Source organism: Glycine soja, chromosome 5 (genome assembly GCF_004193775.1).
Source record: "Glycine soja cultivar W05 chromosome 5, ASM419377v2, whole genome shotgun sequence".
NCBI lineage: Eukaryota > Viridiplantae > Streptophyta > Magnoliopsida > Fabales > Fabaceae > Glycine > Glycine soja.
In genome coordinates, this window is record NC_041006.1 from 3,143,615 (window position 1) to 3,162,681 (window position 19,067).

At 30.0% G+C, this 19,067-nt stretch overlaps 2 protein-coding genes across 2 annotated transcripts; one reads left to right on the plus strand and one right to left on the minus strand.

The window, feature by feature from the left end:
* Positions 1 to 191: 191 nt before the first annotated feature.
* On the minus strand, positions 192 to 3,340 carry LOC114411949 (spermidine synthase-like). The gene is made up of 9 exons (XM_028375699.1): positions 2,940 to 3,340; positions 2,364 to 2,440; positions 1,847 to 1,969; positions 1,657 to 1,761; positions 1,474 to 1,546; positions 1,145 to 1,216; positions 818 to 1,016; positions 600 to 726; positions 192 to 482 (listed from the first exon to the last, which is right to left on the minus strand). The coding sequence occupies exons 1-9, from the start codon at positions 3,121 to 3,123 to the stop codon at positions 417 to 419; spliced, it is 1,026 nt and encodes a 341-aa protein (XP_028231500.1). The 5' UTR covers positions 3,124 to 3,340; the 3' UTR covers positions 192 to 416.
* An 8,043-nt stretch (positions 3,341 to 11,383) lies between these two features.
* Positions 11,384 to 11,896, plus strand: LOC114413794 (protein SLOW GREEN 1, chloroplastic-like). Its single transcript, XM_028378329.1, has one exon. The coding sequence runs from the start codon at positions 11,384 to 11,386 to the stop codon at positions 11,894 to 11,896; it is 513 nt and encodes a 170-aa protein (XP_028234130.1).
* Positions 11,897 to 19,067: the final 7,171 nt, after the last annotated feature.

Genomic DNA, 19,067 nt, shown 5'->3' on the forward strand with positions numbered 1-19,067 from the left:
ACATTGGCAGACTCACATCTCTTCTCATTAGAGTGAGGTGGCGGTGTCTACGTACACGTGAGCAGAAGTTTTAGAGGTAATTGAGGTAGTGGAAACTATGCAGAAGCAAGTCTCAGATGAAGTACGTATGTGAGTTCTTAATCCATTATATGTTCAGTGATTGGAATCAAGAGTAATAATTAAGAAATAACTTGGCAGAGTACCAACTTCTCATCTTATAAAATTATAGTAATAGTTTTGCATGTGCAACCTTTCACTGATAAAAATATGCAAAACGACACAATACAAAGGATGAGGGGAGGGAAGGATAGGTCGTGGGTTCGAATCCCTCCGCTAACAAAAACTAACGAACTAACAATTAACATTTGCAGATAAAAAAAACTAACAACAATTCCTTATTACTACTGAGTTCTTTATCAATATCTTTTTAGATCAACAACCTTGTCCACAAAAGAAGGCAGACAGAATGCAGCAGCATGGATCTGTAGTAGTAACAAAAATAAAAGGCAAGTTAGGAATAAATTCGTAAGTTAGTTGGAAAGAGAATAAGGCAAAACAAGTAGGTTAATCCTTGAACTGAAACTGTTTCAAAGGATTACCTCTGGGTTATAAAACTTAGGAGGTCCCTTTGCTACCCCATTTTGCTCTGGATTCAATTTATTTGTTGGATGTTTGAAGTTCACTGGGGGACCCTCCGTGGAGCAAAGCATGAATCCAATCACCCCACTGGTAAACAAAAACAAATAAACACTTCTTACCAAAAATTTCTCTTAATATCTAGAATTTAGAAAGGTAAATATAGTTAGATAAGAAATGCCTTGCGTATGTAGGAACTGTGGTCCAGGCATAGTTAACGGAGCCTTTGAATATCTTCTTGCAATTTGCTATGGTATCTGCAACTACAAAGTTCTTAAGCCACAAGCTGTCTGCTGGAGCAGACAACACTCCACCGGGTCGAAGAGCCTTTGCTACTGATTCTAAGAAGCATTTATCAGCAAGAACTTCCGCAATAGGTCCTGCATCACATTGAATTTCCTCATGAACTACTTTTTATTTCCTTTTAAGGCAAAAACGTCGTTGGTCTTTTCTCAGTTTAGTTCCAATTTAAAATTGACATTTTTTGACACAAAGAAGGCTTTTTTACCCATTGGTTGAAAAGCATCCAATATAATGACATCGTAAGTGCCCTCAGGAACAGAATTGATGAACGCAATTCCTGCATGTTTAGTGTATACAAAATGAGTGATGTTACTCATAATAAAAGTTTACAACGATTTCTACACAACCATTTTTCTCTTCTTTTTTTTTCCACCATGCACCTATACTATCACATTTTTCTCTTTTTTCTCTTTCATATGCAGAAATTATGGTAAAATTTTCATGCATAAAAAACATTATTCATACAAACTCGTGGGATTTAATTATATATCATGTTTGTCTTGTAAGTTAATAGCAAATGGTTTAACTTTTTACCATCTCTGATATGAACATGCACTCGGGGATCCTCGTAACCAACAGCTATATCTGGGAAAAACTTCTTATAAACCTGTGTACTCAAACGCATAAGAAACTCACATGGTTCTAAGAATATATTATTGGAAGCAATACGTTAAAAGTGAAACTAAGTAAGGAGTAATAACTTAAAGACTAACTTACATGAATGACCATTTTGTCTATTTCACATATATCAATATGCTCAACAGAAGAGTGGCGTGATATTTCCCTAAGAATTCCACCATCTCCCCCTCCAACAAGCAGAACCTGTAATGTTTAAACAAAAGTTTCTTTTTTCATTAGATAGGATAGTTCATGTGCAAGCGAGGAATAGAAAGAATGAACAAAAAACCTTCTTTGGATTTGGAATGGAACAAAGTGCAAGGTGAGTGAGCATCTCTTGGTAAGCAAATTCATCATTTTCTGTCAGCTGGATATACCCATCCAGAATTGCAACCTTGCCATGTCTAGATGACTGCACATTTCACATCACTCGGGAATGCCATCAATATTTTTTATTCGTAAGAAACAGGGAAAAGTATATAGTAACCCATTTCTTGAACAAATGACAGTATTTTAAGAGAAAAAGTACACAAACTATTTGCAATATTTATTAATGTGATCTAATATGATAATATTAATATACATGATCAGATACAAGAGATTGTGCCTATATAGTAATACATACACTGTAGAGACTAAATGAGGAAAGGAAGAATTTATGATAAAACCAAATGATAACAAAAATAGAAAAACAAATCAAATAATCATAAAAAGTATGGAATATGCTAACAAAAAAGATCATGATGAAATATCGAAGAAAAGAAAAGAGACACAGATGAAAAAAAATGCTAACAGAGAACAGGTACCTCAAATACAAGAAGCTCTTGGAATTCTGATTTCCCTTGGAATATGATCTTTTCCATTTTATATATGTGTGCTTCTCCTGTACATTGTTGGTGTGATAATTATTAGTACAAAATGTTTCTACTATTACTACAAATGATAGTATATTATTGTTGTTACACTTTTTTAACAACATTCCTTCTTTATATATTAAACAAAAATATATGTATTCCTGCATTTTTTATTTTTATATCATTGTAAAAAATTAACAATGACCTGTCAAACTGCATGGTATTTTTTTTTTATCTAAACCAAATGTGTTGTCTCCTAGAGATAAAATGTATGGTATACAATAAAAAATTAATATATTATTTTTATTGTTATTTTTCTTTTTTTGAAAAGAAAAACAGTAGTCGCCCCGGAATAACAACCAATTGGTAGGTGCGACGAAGGCCCACACAAAACTCAAAAGTTAAACGCCAAATTTAAATCATTGACCAGAAAAAGCACCAAATTAAAATCTAAAGTAAAGTAGATATGAAATCATATAATATAAGTAATTGAACCCTTCTTAACGAGACTTGGAAAGAAATAGTTACCTGGCCAGGAAACATCAGCATACCACCCGGGAAACGCAGGATATGTGTCTTTAGGTGCTCCATTACTCTCCTTCTTTCCATTATCAGCTGCTGTTGTCATTACAAGGTTTTTAGGATCAAAATTCTCACCCTGCACTTGTAATTTGCTGGGATATTGAGAAACAACACTGATCTCTTTGGCCATTGGACTTTGCTTTCTAAACTTGTTTAGCTTCTCCTTCGGGTTTTGGTATTCAATTCTTATATATTTTTTTTCTTTGCCTTAAAAAGGTAATTGGATATGGCAATAGCTATATGGTCAATTGGCACTAATGAAATTATGTTGTGCAATTGATTTCTAAGTAGCCACTTAGTAGTTTATGCAATATTGGGTAGGGAAAACTAAGAAGGGGAAGAGGGTAAAAGCACCAATGCACTTCCAAGCCTTCACCCGTTATAATATATATATAGGTGGTGGAGCTGGGAAATGAAAACGTGGGACAAGTCATAAGGGTATAGTATAAAATTCACTTAATTGTATTTTTAGATTATTTATTATGGTTAATATAAGATTTTAATCTCTTGATAATTTATATTATTAAATTTAATCTTTTACTATTTTTAATTGTTATAATTATGGTTTTTAATTCTAATATGTAAATTATATTTTTATTTAAAATATCCCCAAATTAAATTAATTATAAACATTTTACATATGTTTTTATTCATGATTCATTAATAAAACATCAATGATCAAATTACAATATTTTTAATTAAAATGGAATTGGACGATTCTTTAAAGCAAGATTTTGGATTCAAATTTTGTCGATGAAAAAAAAAAATAAGAGAAGATCTCTCATTAAAAATGGTTAATCAATTTTTTTTAGAGATTAATGAATAAAGTTGATGAATACTTCAAGAATAATAACATAATGATCCAAAAGATTACATTACTTAGAATTCAATTAGTTTCCAAATACATCAAAGATTTAAAACTAGAAGAAAAAAAATTATAAACTTCACGTTAATCAACATTTCTAAAAATTTATTTCTTCGAAGTCGTAACTGAATCTTTCATAAAATTCTTAAAATTTATCAAATTTGTATAAATATCTCAAGTAATTTTTTTAAACTCTCAATTATTTAATTTGAAATTATAAATTTAATATAAGAAATTCGATCAAAAGATTTTCAGATAGAACATATTGAATAGCTAAAATCATACATCAATTATAATAAAAGAATAAGTAATTATAACAAAGCTATCCAATACTCGTATCAAAATTTAAAATTTGATGAGTTTAATGACTATGTAGTATGTAATGCCAATATAAATTTTTTTTATACTGTTCAACCCATTAAAAGTCATTGTTAATACAATTTTTAAAATAGTTATATTATAAAAATCAACAACTTATTATATATATATATATATATATATATATATATATATATATATATATATATATATATATATATTAGTTTGCAATTAAATTACAGTGTATCAATTAATACATGTACTATATTTACTCAAAATTGATGTCGAGGTCAATTGCTTATTTACTCTATTTAAGGTTAGTCATCATGATTGAACTTTTGAATTGGGATGAGTTTTTGATATAAATTAAATAAGTAGTTAAATAGTAATCAATTTATATGTTATAAATGAGTTTTCATTTTTTTTAAAGATGGGGTATTTTTTCATGTGTGATTTTTTATTTAACACTTACATTTTATATAAATATTTTAAAAATTCAAATTAATAATGTTTAACATTTTCTTTTATACCAATATTTTTTATTTTTTTCTTGAACTTTAATTTATTTATTTGATATTATATTTTCTCTATAATCTTAATTATTTATATATGCTATCAAAATATTTTTTTTAGAATTTTTACTTTGCTCCTAAATCTAAGCTACTAATTATTTTTTTTTTCTTAATCTTAATCTTTTCATTAGATGAAATAAATTCTAATTAATTTGGAGTTTGATTGGGATGTAAGTAAAATCTTTTTAAAAATCATTTCGGTCAAAAATTAAATTTAAATAGTACATGAACAATTTAATTTTAATTTTAATATATTAATCACTTGTGTTTAATTTAAGCTATTAATTATTAATTTACTTAAATTAATTATGAAATAATTAGAATATACACTTTGGACAATGAGACTCTCATTCCCTCCATTAGACACTTTAAATAGTTTCTCTCGACTTTCCTTTCGAGACGAGCATTTCACACGCTACTCCCTAACTACCAAACAAATTCGCCCAATCATCTCAAACTGTTAATTATATTTATTTGCATATTTGATCTTCTTAATTATTTTTGTCTCCATCTCTAAATTGTATTTCAATATTTTTTATAAAAAAATAATAAATAAAAGCAACTTTATGTTATAATTTGAATTATTCGTTGTAAATTTAAAATATAGTTTATACATTTAATTATGATTATTTATTATGAATTTTAATTATAAATAAACATTTTGTCACATGCAATATATAAACTAAAACACTAGTTTTTTTTTTATATAAAAAAACATTTTCTCTCAAGTATTGCTTACAATGCACGAAATATTTATTAGTTTAATATTGGTAACACGAAAAAATTCTTCCCCCCAACCTCCGCCACACACACAATGTTGAACAGTTTTCTCATTATCAATTATCAGAATTAAGATTTGTGTGTTACAAAAATAAAAATATAATTATGATTTGTGCCTCAAATACAATTGAAGATCAACGTGGAAGACCATTTTACTGGCATAGCAATTATCTATACGATTATTGCCTGATAGGACTTCGTATCATGGTAAACATTAGTGAGTTAAGGACCAAGTGAACTTCATATCTTTGTCTGTCACCGAGATTTTTAATTTCTTCTGGAAAATTTGTTAACACCTATATAGATGGGTTGTTCTTCTCGATAAGGTATTCTTCATACATTACTCTCTAATTAAAAACTAAACTCCTAATTATATACTTAAAAAACTTAAACTTAATATTACTCGGACCAACCAACCAAACAGAGAATCCATAATAAACCAAAGGCAAGTCTTTATATCTTCTTCAAATCCTTTACTTTTGAACTCTTCACGACTTTATTTTCCATTTTTCTATTTTTTTTTTTACTTTTACCTATATTTACTGCTTCAATACAAACTTAGTAATTGATGCATGCTCACTGCAGACTTTTTTAAAATTGCCTAAAAAAATATAGCTGAGAAATAGAGTCTTCACAAATCAAGGTTCAGAACACATATATATCCTTCAAATTTCTTCCTAGATTATAATTTCTGAATGCTTTTCAGAGAAACTATTTTTGTGTCTTTGTAATTTAATTTAATTTTTCATTATCCAATGTTTTTGAAAAAAAAAATCATTTTTTCTTAAATAAATAATATAGACAAATGAAAGGTTACTACATTATGCAAATTATATGCTAAAATATTTTCGCATAGCTACTGAATGGAATAATTTGTTTGAAAGTTTTAAAAGCAAATAAAAAAGATAACTTTTTTTAGTGAATACTAAAAAGTAAGCTTAAGTAATATACAAACTTACAAGTTGTAGTTAAAGGGGTGTCTGCAATATTAAAGTTTGACTCTACAAGAATACGAAGAGGAATAACTTTACTTAATTGAATATAATTTGTTATTATAACGAAGGTTAACAATATACAACCTTTTTTTTATTATGAGTTAAAATTTATTGAATCTCATGAAATGAAGTTAAATTCGCTCCTTTTTTCAATAAACCTTATTCATAAATTTGAATTATTAAACTAATAACAAATACTCTATTAAAAAAACGTGTTAGAGAATTGTTTTTTTAGCATCTTTAAAATAGATAAGTGAAAATGTGTCTAGGCGCATTTATATGTAAGAAAAAATGCAAAAGAAATACAGGGAACAGTAGAGACACCTCCACTTTCCAGTCTCAACCTTTTTTGTTGTCGGAGAATGAAAACCAGGAAGGGGGATGTATTTGGTGTTTAAAAAGGTTCACATGTCTCTTCATCTTCGGAACATGAAGATCAATAAATGTTTTCTTAATATTCTTTCGACATTCTCGCACAATTTGACTTTAATATTATGTCAGGATTTGCAAGATTATTTTTTCACCCTGCAAATACGAAGGTAGTTGGTTTAGTACTATAGTGGCTCATGAAAATTTTGAGGGGGTCTTTATAGGATTGGAAATCAAACCACGACACCTTTAATAATCAGGGATCAGATTTGAATTGGTAGATAGATTGTGACCCACATTCCTGGATCTTAAATCTAATCATTGACCATTATTAAAACTGACATAGTACATAAATTAATTAGTGCGGGTATTTGTTACTTATTAATTTACTACATGCATGCTACTGAAATAGGTTATCAATTCAATATTAAAAAAATAGGTTATGAACTTTTATTTAAAACGGGAATTTTAATAACAGTATATTTAGGGATCAAGTTAAGAAAACAATAAATTATTAAATGTAAAAACAAATACATTTTTTTAATTTATTAACATGCGACTTGAAAAAAAGCGTTAGCAAGATCCAAAATTTAAATTAAAAAACAAAATTTATGCATTAGGAAGATTTTTCATTGAAGTTGCATAATAATTTTATGTCGGAATTCAATTTTAAAGTTTTTTTTTTCTCAAAGAGACAAGCTAATAAATAGGTTGCATAATGATTTTATGCATAAAGTTTTTTTTTTTCAATTTTTTATCTTGCTAGGGCAACTCCATTTTATCATAGTCTCTATGTTTGATCATGCAATTCTATGAATTGAACACTTGATTGTTAATGAAATGATATGAGTATTTTGAAGTAAAAAAAAAAGTTTTTTCATTAAAATAAAGTCGGAAAATATCAGGTGTTCTGGCCAACCTGATTCTGATATGCCTAGCATCTGATTAAAAAATTCTGATTAAAAAATTTAATGGCCATTGTATCCGCTGCACTCATTTTCTCTTTGTTCTTTGTACTCATATTATTTTTTCCCTAAGCACTACTTTTAAGTTTTAAGTGTAGTGGGTTCATGAGCCAGCATGGCCCGAGAGAGAATTTATTATACACTTTAACAACGCTATTGCTTCATACGAAATGGCACCAATTATAACCAAAAAAAAAAAAACCAAAAAAGTGGCCAAGTGTTCGAAATTAATGGAAAGAGAAATAATTCAAAACCAACTAGGTTTGATGATATATAGATTTGAATGTTGTGTTCATACATTAAGCCAACTTCCTTTAAGATTGTTGTTTCAATTCGAATTGTGAAGTACTGTTTAAGGTTAGTGTACCAACCATATACTTTTTTTTTTAAACGTATGTGATGTGACATGTGATTTGTATTGAAAAAATTGATAGATATAAACATCATCAGTAGCACATATTTATGTATGAATGAAATTGTTAGAATTACTTTTCTTTACATATTAAATTAGACTCAGAGGTATCCTCGCAGTTAGAACTCATCAGTAATAATTCTCTAAAAAAATAGAGTATTAATTAAAGAACAACTTCTTTAATCATAGGTATTGCAAACTTGTGCAAATCCTAATTACTGATGTCCTGTGACTTCTCCCTCCATATGAGAATTTCTACCTCCACAGGAGGACTTTTCTCTCATACTAGGGGGTTTTCTCTCTACATAGTGTGAGATTTCCCTTTCACCTCTTTTTTTTCCCTCACCACTATCCCCACCTCCTCCTTAATTAAAACACCAACTCTATCCCTATCTTTCCCTCCTCCATTATACAACCACCATTTGATCTTTTGACAAAAAGAAAACAGAAAAAGGATTGGAATTAAACTCCTATCATATGCTTAAAGGGCCTAAACTAATAGTCACTTGTGTCATACTTTGTTAGTGAGACTACTAGGTTTTTATTATGGTGCATATTCATTTTTTATTGTATATTTTAATATTAAAAGGGAAGAAACTAGTGGTTCATAGTTTGTCTATTAAATTTATTGTTTAAGGAAATAAATTAGAAAAATCCTAATTTGATAAACTTTACGTGATCTATTTGAATCAAATAAAAATAATATTGAAAGGAAAAATTTAAATGAACAGAAACACAGAAATTATCCATGACAACCAATCAATCGTTTTTTTTTCTGGGTTGAAAGAGTATTGATGGATGAAATATTCTCTCATCCGCGCATTTGTGTTTTGTGCAAAATCTGTATGACACTTTGTTGTGCAAATAGCGATGCAAAAAAAACGTGCATGGTGTGCATGATATGGCATCCTTCTTTTATCGTTTTTTTTATTCTACTTATTGGCTCAAAAAAGTCAGAATTTAAAAACGTGCTTTGGTAGCTAATGAGATATAGGTAGGTTCGTTAAATCAAAGCATAGTTAATTAATTGCAAAATGCATGTATTCATCAAATTTTGTTTTTGTTTTATGTTGCTTTTTATCCATTGTTGTTCGAAAAATTTAGTTTTTAACTGAAATTAATGTCATATATTACTCCATTCTCGAATATAAGAAAAACAATTACTTTAAGCTAATTAAAAAATTTAATCAATAGCATTTAATTATACTATTCTCATTTAAAAAATAAGTATTTTTTTTAAAATTAGTTTTTGTTGAAATTTGACATTAAGATAAAAAAAGAGTCATTGAAAATAAAATTTCAATTAAATAAAAGATATTATAAAAATAATATTATTAAATGAGTTAAAATTAATTGAATTTTTTTATATTTAAATTTAAAAATAAGATTTTTTTTCTTATGTTTGAGACCAAAAGAGTGTGTAATAAGACTTTAGTGGAGTAAGATTTTGACTGTTATTATTGTTGAATGTTGTTACTCGTAATATGGAAGGATCGTGTCGATTGCAACTTTGAAAATAACTAGTTTTCTACTTTCTTTGTAAAAGATGCCAAAGTCAGCGGTAAAAAAATGCCACGGCACGCAGTTTATTTTTGCTTTCATTAAAGGATGATTGAGTAGGAAACAAAAAAAAAAAAAAAAAACTTGCCTTGAACTTGAAGGTTTCATACCTCACAAGATGAAGACTGAAAGCTAAAAGTAAATGAGTAGATTAATGGATTGGATGTGGGGCATATCTGTCCATGCAACGTGATACTTGATTTGTCTTTTAATAGTTTTATTAAATTAATCCTTAACAATTAAATTCTTAAATCTTAACCATTAAACGTGAAATGTTTTTATTTTATTATATTTTTATAATTTTTTACATAGTATTTTTTAGCAAGAATCTTTTCCTTTAAATTATTTAAAATCGGTTTTAAGGAATTATGTTAAGAAAACTAGTTACAGAAATTAAAAGAAGGCAGACTCAAGCAAAGATTACGCGAATCAATAAACCCAAAAGTTCAGATACTATCAACGCTAAAGTCCACATTTTAATATGTAAAGAAGCTTTATATTGATGAATCTTTTTCATTCAATTTTAGTTTTTCAACTTTTCATACTGCATTTTAAGTCTTTTATTATTAGTGATTTCCAACTTTTCATATATACTTGTTCAACATTAGTCTAAAAAAAATATTCACACAAAATCTCTTCATAGTTTACATGAGTTAAATTTCAGTACAATATATATAAAGACTTTGATGTTGAAGTTAGTATTTATAAGAGAAAGTTATGAACATGATTCTTACATGATGGATGTGTATCTAAGATATATGTGATCTATTTATATTATTCTCGTATAAGTTATGATGATGATTGTTGTAACTAAGATCGCGACTAGATGACAAAAAATAAGTTAAAAAATAGAGTCATTACTAAAAAAATACGATGTGTTTTTTAAGATGGTTCTCAAAAACCATCTTAATATATAAGGCGGTAACAATTTTGTAAATAACAAAAGATGTACGACGACAATTTTATAAAAATCGTCTTAGAAATTAAGTGTTTAAAGACGATTTTGTTAAAACTGTTTTAAAAATTAAGTATTTTTAAAGACGATTTTCTTAAAATCTCTTTGAAATTAGTGTCATTCTCACGCACCCTAGCCTTTTCCTCATTATGGCACTCAGTCTTCCCTGGTGTAGTACCAATGTTCACACTTACTTCTCCTTCGAGGGCCTTACCCATTTTCCACTCCCTTATCCTCTTCCTTCTCCTTCCACTCTTTACCACCACCTCACTTTCCCTCTTCCTCCTCGTCATTTAGGTTACACTCCATCAGAACTTCCTCCTAAAACGACCACGTGTTTCACGTCGTAAGAAACACCCCCTCCATCTCCCTTCTCCTCCAAACCCTAACCTCATTCTTCTCTTGTTGTTGAAACCACTTGCATCGTCATTGCTGCCACTACCTTTTTCTTCATGTGCTTCCACTCCTCCGCCGTCGAGTCCAACACCGCCTTCACCGAGGAGGAAGCCAAGAGGCTTCTCGAAGAGCGTCTCAGCACTAACCCATGTGACACCAATGCACTCCATATGCTCATGGAGGTCAAAATCAGAGTGCATAAAATGGAAGAACCATTTAGGGTTTTAGACCATTTGATTGAGCTTGAACCGGAGGAACTGGAGTGGTTGCTCCTGAAGGCAAACATGCACATCTACAACAACAACCACACCAACATGCGCAAACTTTTCGAGGAAATCCTCAAGAAAGACCTACTTCGTGAGGAAGTGTTCCACGGCCTTGTCATGGCGACTTTGCGATCCAACGAGCTCTTGAAAGGGCTATTGAAGAGAGTGGAAGAAGCAAATAAGGTGTGCAAGAAGCAAAAAAGGGATTCCGATGTTAGAGACTTCAGGCTCTTGATTGCGCAAGTTAAAGTCATGAAAGGAGATTTCTCTAAGGCACTTAAGGCTTATCAGGAATTGGTCAAAGATGAGCCTAGGGATTTTAGGCCTTACTTGTGTCAAGGTATTATATATACCATCCTTAGGAAGAAAGATGAAGCTGATAAACAATTCAATAAGTTTTGCAGGCTTGTTCCTAAGGATCGGTACCACCCTTACAAGGAGTATTTTTGAGGACAACATGTTCACCACCAAGTTCTTCCCGTAGAAATTGGAGAAAGAGGGAGCTAGTGCCAGGGATTGAGAAAGGTTATCACAATTGTGATTGTGACAAAGGTCCTAATGAGTTTTTTTTTCGTTTTGTCCCTTTTCCTTATACTGATATATTTGGTTCTGCTTATAATGCTTTCAGAGGGTAATTTAGGTGTTGCCATAGCCTTTACGTGATTATTGGTTTAATAGTTTTTAGTTTTCCCTGTTCTGAATGTTTTTTTTTTTACCTAATTTGCATACATCTATGTTCATGTACCAATAACCGTGTTTACCCATAGTAGGAAGCGACAAAGAGGGTGCTTTATGACTTTGACTAATGTTGTTATTCAGGATAATAGATAGTAGAGGATTGTTAGTCTCGAAGAGTTACTAATGTCATTATTTAGTATAATACATAGTATTAACTTTGAATCTTAATTTGCACTACTACAAACATGATCTTAATTAGCTCTTCGTCTTAGAAAAATATCATCTTAGAATCTTCAATTTTTTTTTTAAAATATTCTAAGACAGTTCTAGGCATCACCATTTGGAGGAAAACTACAGAAAAATCTTTTGGAAAGAAAATGATTTTTGAAATCAGATTTTGAGTTCGGGAGTTAATTATACATAAGAAAAGTGTTAGCATCCTATGTTGCTCATCATGAAGACAAACCTTTAATTAATCAAGTGAACTATTTTTAACTTTTAAAATATTTCTTACCCTGAAATAAAATAACTATGACAAAGAAAAAACATTTTTAACGAAAATCAATTATTATTATTATTATTATTAGAAAAGAGAGTTAATGTTTTATTTTTTGATATTTTATATTTATTAAACTTTAAGATTTCTAAATTGACACAACTCATATATGTCTTAAACTTTAAATCGACAAAGGTGTACACCCAAGCTAATTTTTAGAAACAAATCGATTTATTTTTGTTTAAATTTTTATTTTATAGAAAAGGTGTTAATATTTTTGGAAGAAATCTATGAAAGAGTGAAGGAATTAATTTTAAAAAACAGAATCAACATGTATTCATTAATAAGAAAAACCCTTAAACTATTTACCCTTTTTATTTAAACACAAAAAAATTATTTACTCAGAAATTTAAATCTACGATAATGAAAGAAAAGAATTAAAAAATGAAATTTATTTAAAACTCAAAAGAACCTAGAGATTTTAGAAGGAAAATCTTATAGCAACATATGTACACAGACAAAAGAAATGAGTAAAAAGAAATAAAACAAGATTCATTCACATGGGTTAAGAACTAATTAACTAGGCTTTAGAAAGATAATGGGAATGTGAATGAGTGATATAAGAGTAGAAGTGTATAGCAACACGTTCAAAAAGGTGCCAATGGCAGTGCTTCATTAACATAAGTGCTCAAACATAAGTGATAAATTCATTCTATACCAATAGTTGCACAATGTACTCCTTTTTAGTTAACTAACAACACCAAAATCCAAAGAACCATAAGCTGAAAGCATCTATTATACTAGCCTCAGCAGATACATATCAATTTGAATAACTACAATAATCAACAAAAATTAAACAAAATCCACCACTTAGCAACTCATGAAACAGATCTAAGGTTCAAATTCATTTGGAGGTCATGCTGAACAGTAAAGTCACAACCTTGTTGTGACAGAACAATAATCTATATATGCTATTGTTTGTCATTGAGTTTGCTGCATTGCATACTAATATATACACTCTTCAAAACATCATATTGTCAAACATGTGTAAACTACCTTTGAATTCGTCACATTGACAAGTCAAGTAAAAAAAAAGAAGGGATATAATTAGATGCATTTATCATTTAAAATAGTGAGACCAACACCCTCTAGAGCATCAAAATTATACGGACAAAGTCAAATTTCAAAGTATACATTACTAATCAAACAAATTGAGGAACGTTGTGCATGCACATATGTACTGAGGAACACAAAAAAATGTGAGCCTAGTGATGGGGACCTTTCTTCATTTTTGTTTTTTTATATTCTCTATGATGAAATTCCAAATCTTGATTATGGATTATTCCTATATTACTATATATAAATGAGTTTCCAAGAGAATTAATTAAGAAATTTCATTTTTACATAATAGGTTATGTTGTATTTTACTTTTTTATTTATTTGTCATTTTAAGTTCGTATATTGTCCTTCTTTGGTAAGGTAATTACATATTTAAAGATTCATATATCGTTTGAAGAGCTATTTGTTTAGGGCAATTGTCAAACATGGTGATATGACCTATGTGATGGCCTTATAACTATTGAGCAAGAAAATATAGATAAAAGTAGGGTTCTGGATGCTTAAACGAACACACACTATATGTTAGGGAGACTAGATTACTTGAATTCGAGGACAAGAGACCTCCTGAAGGAAACAATGAAGTAAGGAAAACTCATCTCTGTATTCTCATTCGTTCATTCATCACACACACACATACAGAGCAAAGTACCATAAGCAATACACAATGAAACACTAGATGGATTTTGGAATGGGAGGGTAATGCCAATTTGTAAGCAATGACCCCAACACGTTCAATGATCTGATAAGGCCCATAGTAGCGTTTGACGAGCTTGGTATATGTAGTACCAGAAATCGATAATTGTCGGTAAGGTCGTAGATGAACATAGAACCAATCTCCAACATGTAACATCCCGTTTTTTGTAAAATAAATAAAAATAATTTTATTTAAAAATAAATAGAGTTTTAGAAAAAAAATAATGGTATTTTTTGTAATTAAACAAATGAAGGGGAAATGGTTTTATTAATTAAAATAATAAGTTTTGAAATAAATAAAATAAATATATGTTTTAGAAGATAAAGAGATGTTTTAATGGGTTATTTATTTATTTAAAAGGAGTTAAATAAAGTTCCTTTTTATAAAATAAAAAAATAAAAAAATAAAATAAATAATAGGCTCTGAATATCCTAACTATAAATAGAGACATAATATGTTAGTTTTTACAATTACGATATGTCTCTATGCTCTTTCTTCCTTTCAAATTTGTTCTCTTCTTCTTTTCCTAAAACCTTCTATTTTTCTTCCCAAAAAGGTAATGGACCCCACCTTTGGAACTCATTTTCACACATTCTCACCATTGGGATGCTCGAACTAATTTCTATAAAGAGAGAATTTTCCCTTGCATAGAAACAGTAAAATTGAGGCTCCAATCCCTTTGTCTTCTCTCTAATGCTTGGAAACCCTAGCAGAGCAACCAGAGGAAAAATTTGAGGAATCTTAAGGAACCATTACAGATGCTGCTATCGCTACTGGGCTACACACATGAGCCCGCTCAGAGATAAGGGATGAGTTATTTACGCTTGAGGATTATAATGAATGTATGTAAGGATCCATAGAGAATAAATTTTGGATTATTTTGGATTGTTTTATGATTTTTAATTTTTTTCTTATTCTTTTTATTCACAAATTGACTGCATTTGATGAACCAATTGATGTCCCAATACGAAATTATTGTGAAATTGATATGCTCTTGTGTTGAGTGTGAAACCTAAAAATTGGGTCTTTTCTAATTAGCGTGAATTGATGAAATTAAGTAAGGAGAGATTTACCATAAGAGAGAGTAAGATATTGATTTTGTATTTTTCCCCTTCTCATGCTTTTTAGGGGTTTTTTTATATATAGTTTGGAATTAATATTATAATTTGGAATTAGAATAGGCTTACAGAATGACATTCTCGACCATTGTTTTAGTTTTAATATTTAGTATGAATTTATATATTATTTCATATTGTTATTCTTTAAAATTGGCCAAATTCTATTTGACTATAAGGTTCTTTGAAAGTTTTAGTGAATCCTTGGTGCAATTTTGTTTGATTATATTTCACTTTGTAAATTCATGATTAAAATATTTGTGCATTTAGTTATTTATATATTGTGTGTGTTTATATATGTAATACTATTTGTATATTATGAGTTGTGATTGAAATTGAGTATAAGTGCTAAGTTGAACATGTGTTAATTTGTGAGATACAGGTGAACATGTGATGGTAGATTGTGACATTAGAGAGTGTTAAATTCTAGGCATGATATATGATTGTGAATAAGTGTGTGGTTAATACTTGATGAAGTATTACTTTTGTTTCAAGTTGTGAATTATACAATAACCTGACTGATATTTATCTTAAGAAAAGTGTTTATGCGCGAGGTGTTAAAAGGAAAGTGTAGGGTTCCAAGTTAGGAACCTAAGCTGTTAAATTATAGCGCAATGCACAAGGTGTTAAAAGGAAAGTGTAGGGTTCTAAGTTAGGAACTTGATGTGTTAAATTGTAGCGCAATGCACGAGGTGTTAAAAGGAAAGTGTAGGATTCCAAGTTAAGAACCTGAGGTGTTAAATTGTAACACATTGTGTTAAATGTGTTTGAAAATAAGTGTGAGGTGGTAGATATTGTATAATTCATGAGCAGTATCTACATGCAAAAGTTGTTTTAGGGATTGAAACTGAATCAGGAAGGTGATGCTCTAATGGATTTTTTGGAGTCTAAGCCTTGGGGGTAAATACACTCGGTTTGAGTGTTTCTTTAAGCCTATGTTTATCCCATATGGTTGGAGTATTCTTACAAAATAGAGTGACCCTAACTGGTCTCCTTATGATTTTACTTAGTGAGAGTAACCTGACATACCCATTATGTGGCATGTCTTATTATGTACTCCTAGGCGCCTTGGTGTTGTTTTTCACTAACATGGTACCACATTGCATATCGGATTGAGTTTTAGTGCATCTATTGCATAACGCATGTATAATGATCATTGTGACTTGCTACGTGATGGTGGGTAATGAATTGTATGAGTGTGAGATGTTATGTTGTACTTGAGATTTGTTGTTCTGAACACACGATCAATGTGAATATTTGAAATGTGATTTTGTGATTAAATTTTTGGGACAAGTGATATTACGCAATGAGTGGTAAAATGATGCAAATTGTGCTAAGTTGAGCTTGTTATACTTATACTATATATATGTGTCTTCGTTTATCTCTACCTGTTTAAGAATGTGATAACTCACTTCCCGTGTGTTGTTTGTGTTTGAATCCTGTGATGATCTCGAACCTTGTGTTCGTGGGAGTAAATGATTAGGTGGATTGCTTTAAGGAACCTCGTACTGGAGGACGACGAAACACAATGCTATGATAGGATGTGACATTGGGGAATGAGTTTCTGTTTTAATTGCATGATGTTCCAAACATGTCATTTTACTTTATTTTATTCTGCTACTTAACTTTAGTTCTTTTGTAAACTTGAACGACCTTGTTTTGAGTCAAAAATGTTTTCATACCTTTAATTGATAAGTTTTTAATTTGGTGGTTAACACAAATGTGAACTTTTTACTCACATGAGCTCCTTTATGATTATTGAATAAAAATCATTTTTGTAATTCTGTATTTCCATGTATTTTATTATATAAATATGTATATCTAGGTAAAGGATATCACACAACATCATAAGAGACATCCCTACATTGCTTATCAGCCTATGTCGTCATAGCAATCTGAGCCTTAATGAGCTTCCTATAAATAGCATGCAACATAGTGTGTCGTTCCGAGAGTAGGTGATCAACAACCTCAACGTAAGAGGACCCAAGGAGATAATGAGGAATGAACGGGGGAGGTTTGCCATAGACTATTTGATAAGGTGATTGCCCTGTAACAGAATGCACTACCATGTTGTAGGACTATTCTGCCAATGCTAAAAATTTATCCCACCGAGAAGGATCGGAGTGTACAAAAGCACGGATATATTGTTCGAGTATCTGATTAAGTACTTTCGCTTGTCCATCAAATTCAGGATGATAGGCCGTGCTCATGCGAAGTTAGGTGCCACTGAGTTTGAAAAGTTTGCGCCAAAAGCTTGATATGCCTTTGTATTATATAATAACCAAAAGTTCAATTTTGTTTTCATTTATATCAGATTTTCTAAAAAAAAATATTTATATGTGAAGTGAAAGTTTCTTATAGGTGTGCATTTCTTTAACCTTTGAAGAAGACATGACAGTTTTCATAACAGTAATGCAAAGCATATCAACAAAAATATGAATACAAAGTATAAGCAAATATGAATAGAAAAAAATAATGAATACAAGAGATCACAAGAAAGGACCAAAGAGAATTAAGCTCACATGAGAAAGAGAGAAAAAAATAAAGGATCGAACTTGATACAGGTCGAAACCAAGGAGATCATAGGCATAGGAGCTTCAAAACAACAAAGAAGAATTGAACCAAAGGAGCTTCAAAACCATAGTCAAATGCTTCATATACGAGTTTTATTGTATCTTGACGGTTGATAGACAAAGGGTACGTAAGGCTGTCCGTTAGGTGTTGTTAAAATTTAAAACTTGTAACTAATGCTTCCAACGTACAATTGAATGTTCAAAGGAAAAAAAATTAATATAGCTTGTATTGCTTTGAATTGAACAGACATTTAGGACATATATAATTATTTTGAGTTTGACAGGATGGCAAATTAACAAGTTGATACAACGTTCTATGATTTACCAAAATCCATTTCGGTGGATAAAAAATAAACCAAACTCTTAGTCATGTGCTTTGATCTGTAAAAAAAACTCTCTGCTTTGAAGATTTTTAAAGAAACATACAAGATATGTATATAGTACTAAAAAAACTCGTTAATAAGGAATGTAATCCATATCATTTTAAGTGTTAATATAAATTTTAGTCAAACTCCTCTATCTCATATGATTCTTTTAATTTTTTTTATGGACTTCAGCATGCTTGGAACCAAAACTTTACTCACGTCTTAGAGGATTCGGATTCTCTAACCTTTATTCAATTTATTCAGCAAGACTCATCAAGCTAACATCCTTATGCATCAATCTTGACTCAGATCAAATCCCTTCAATCCAACCATTGGAATGTCAAGTTTCAACACGTTTACCGCGAGGCTAATTTTTGTGCCTATGTCCTTGCAAAGATGGGATCTTATAACATTGACAAAATTAAAGAAAAGGAAAAAGAAATTACTAGTAAAACTGATTATATATACTCAATTTTAGTTTGTGATAATTAATCACGTGCTAATGTTATTATAGGTTAAATAATAAATTTGATATGCTTAATCAGGACTGAATCTTCTTCCTTTTTTTATTAAAGCATCAG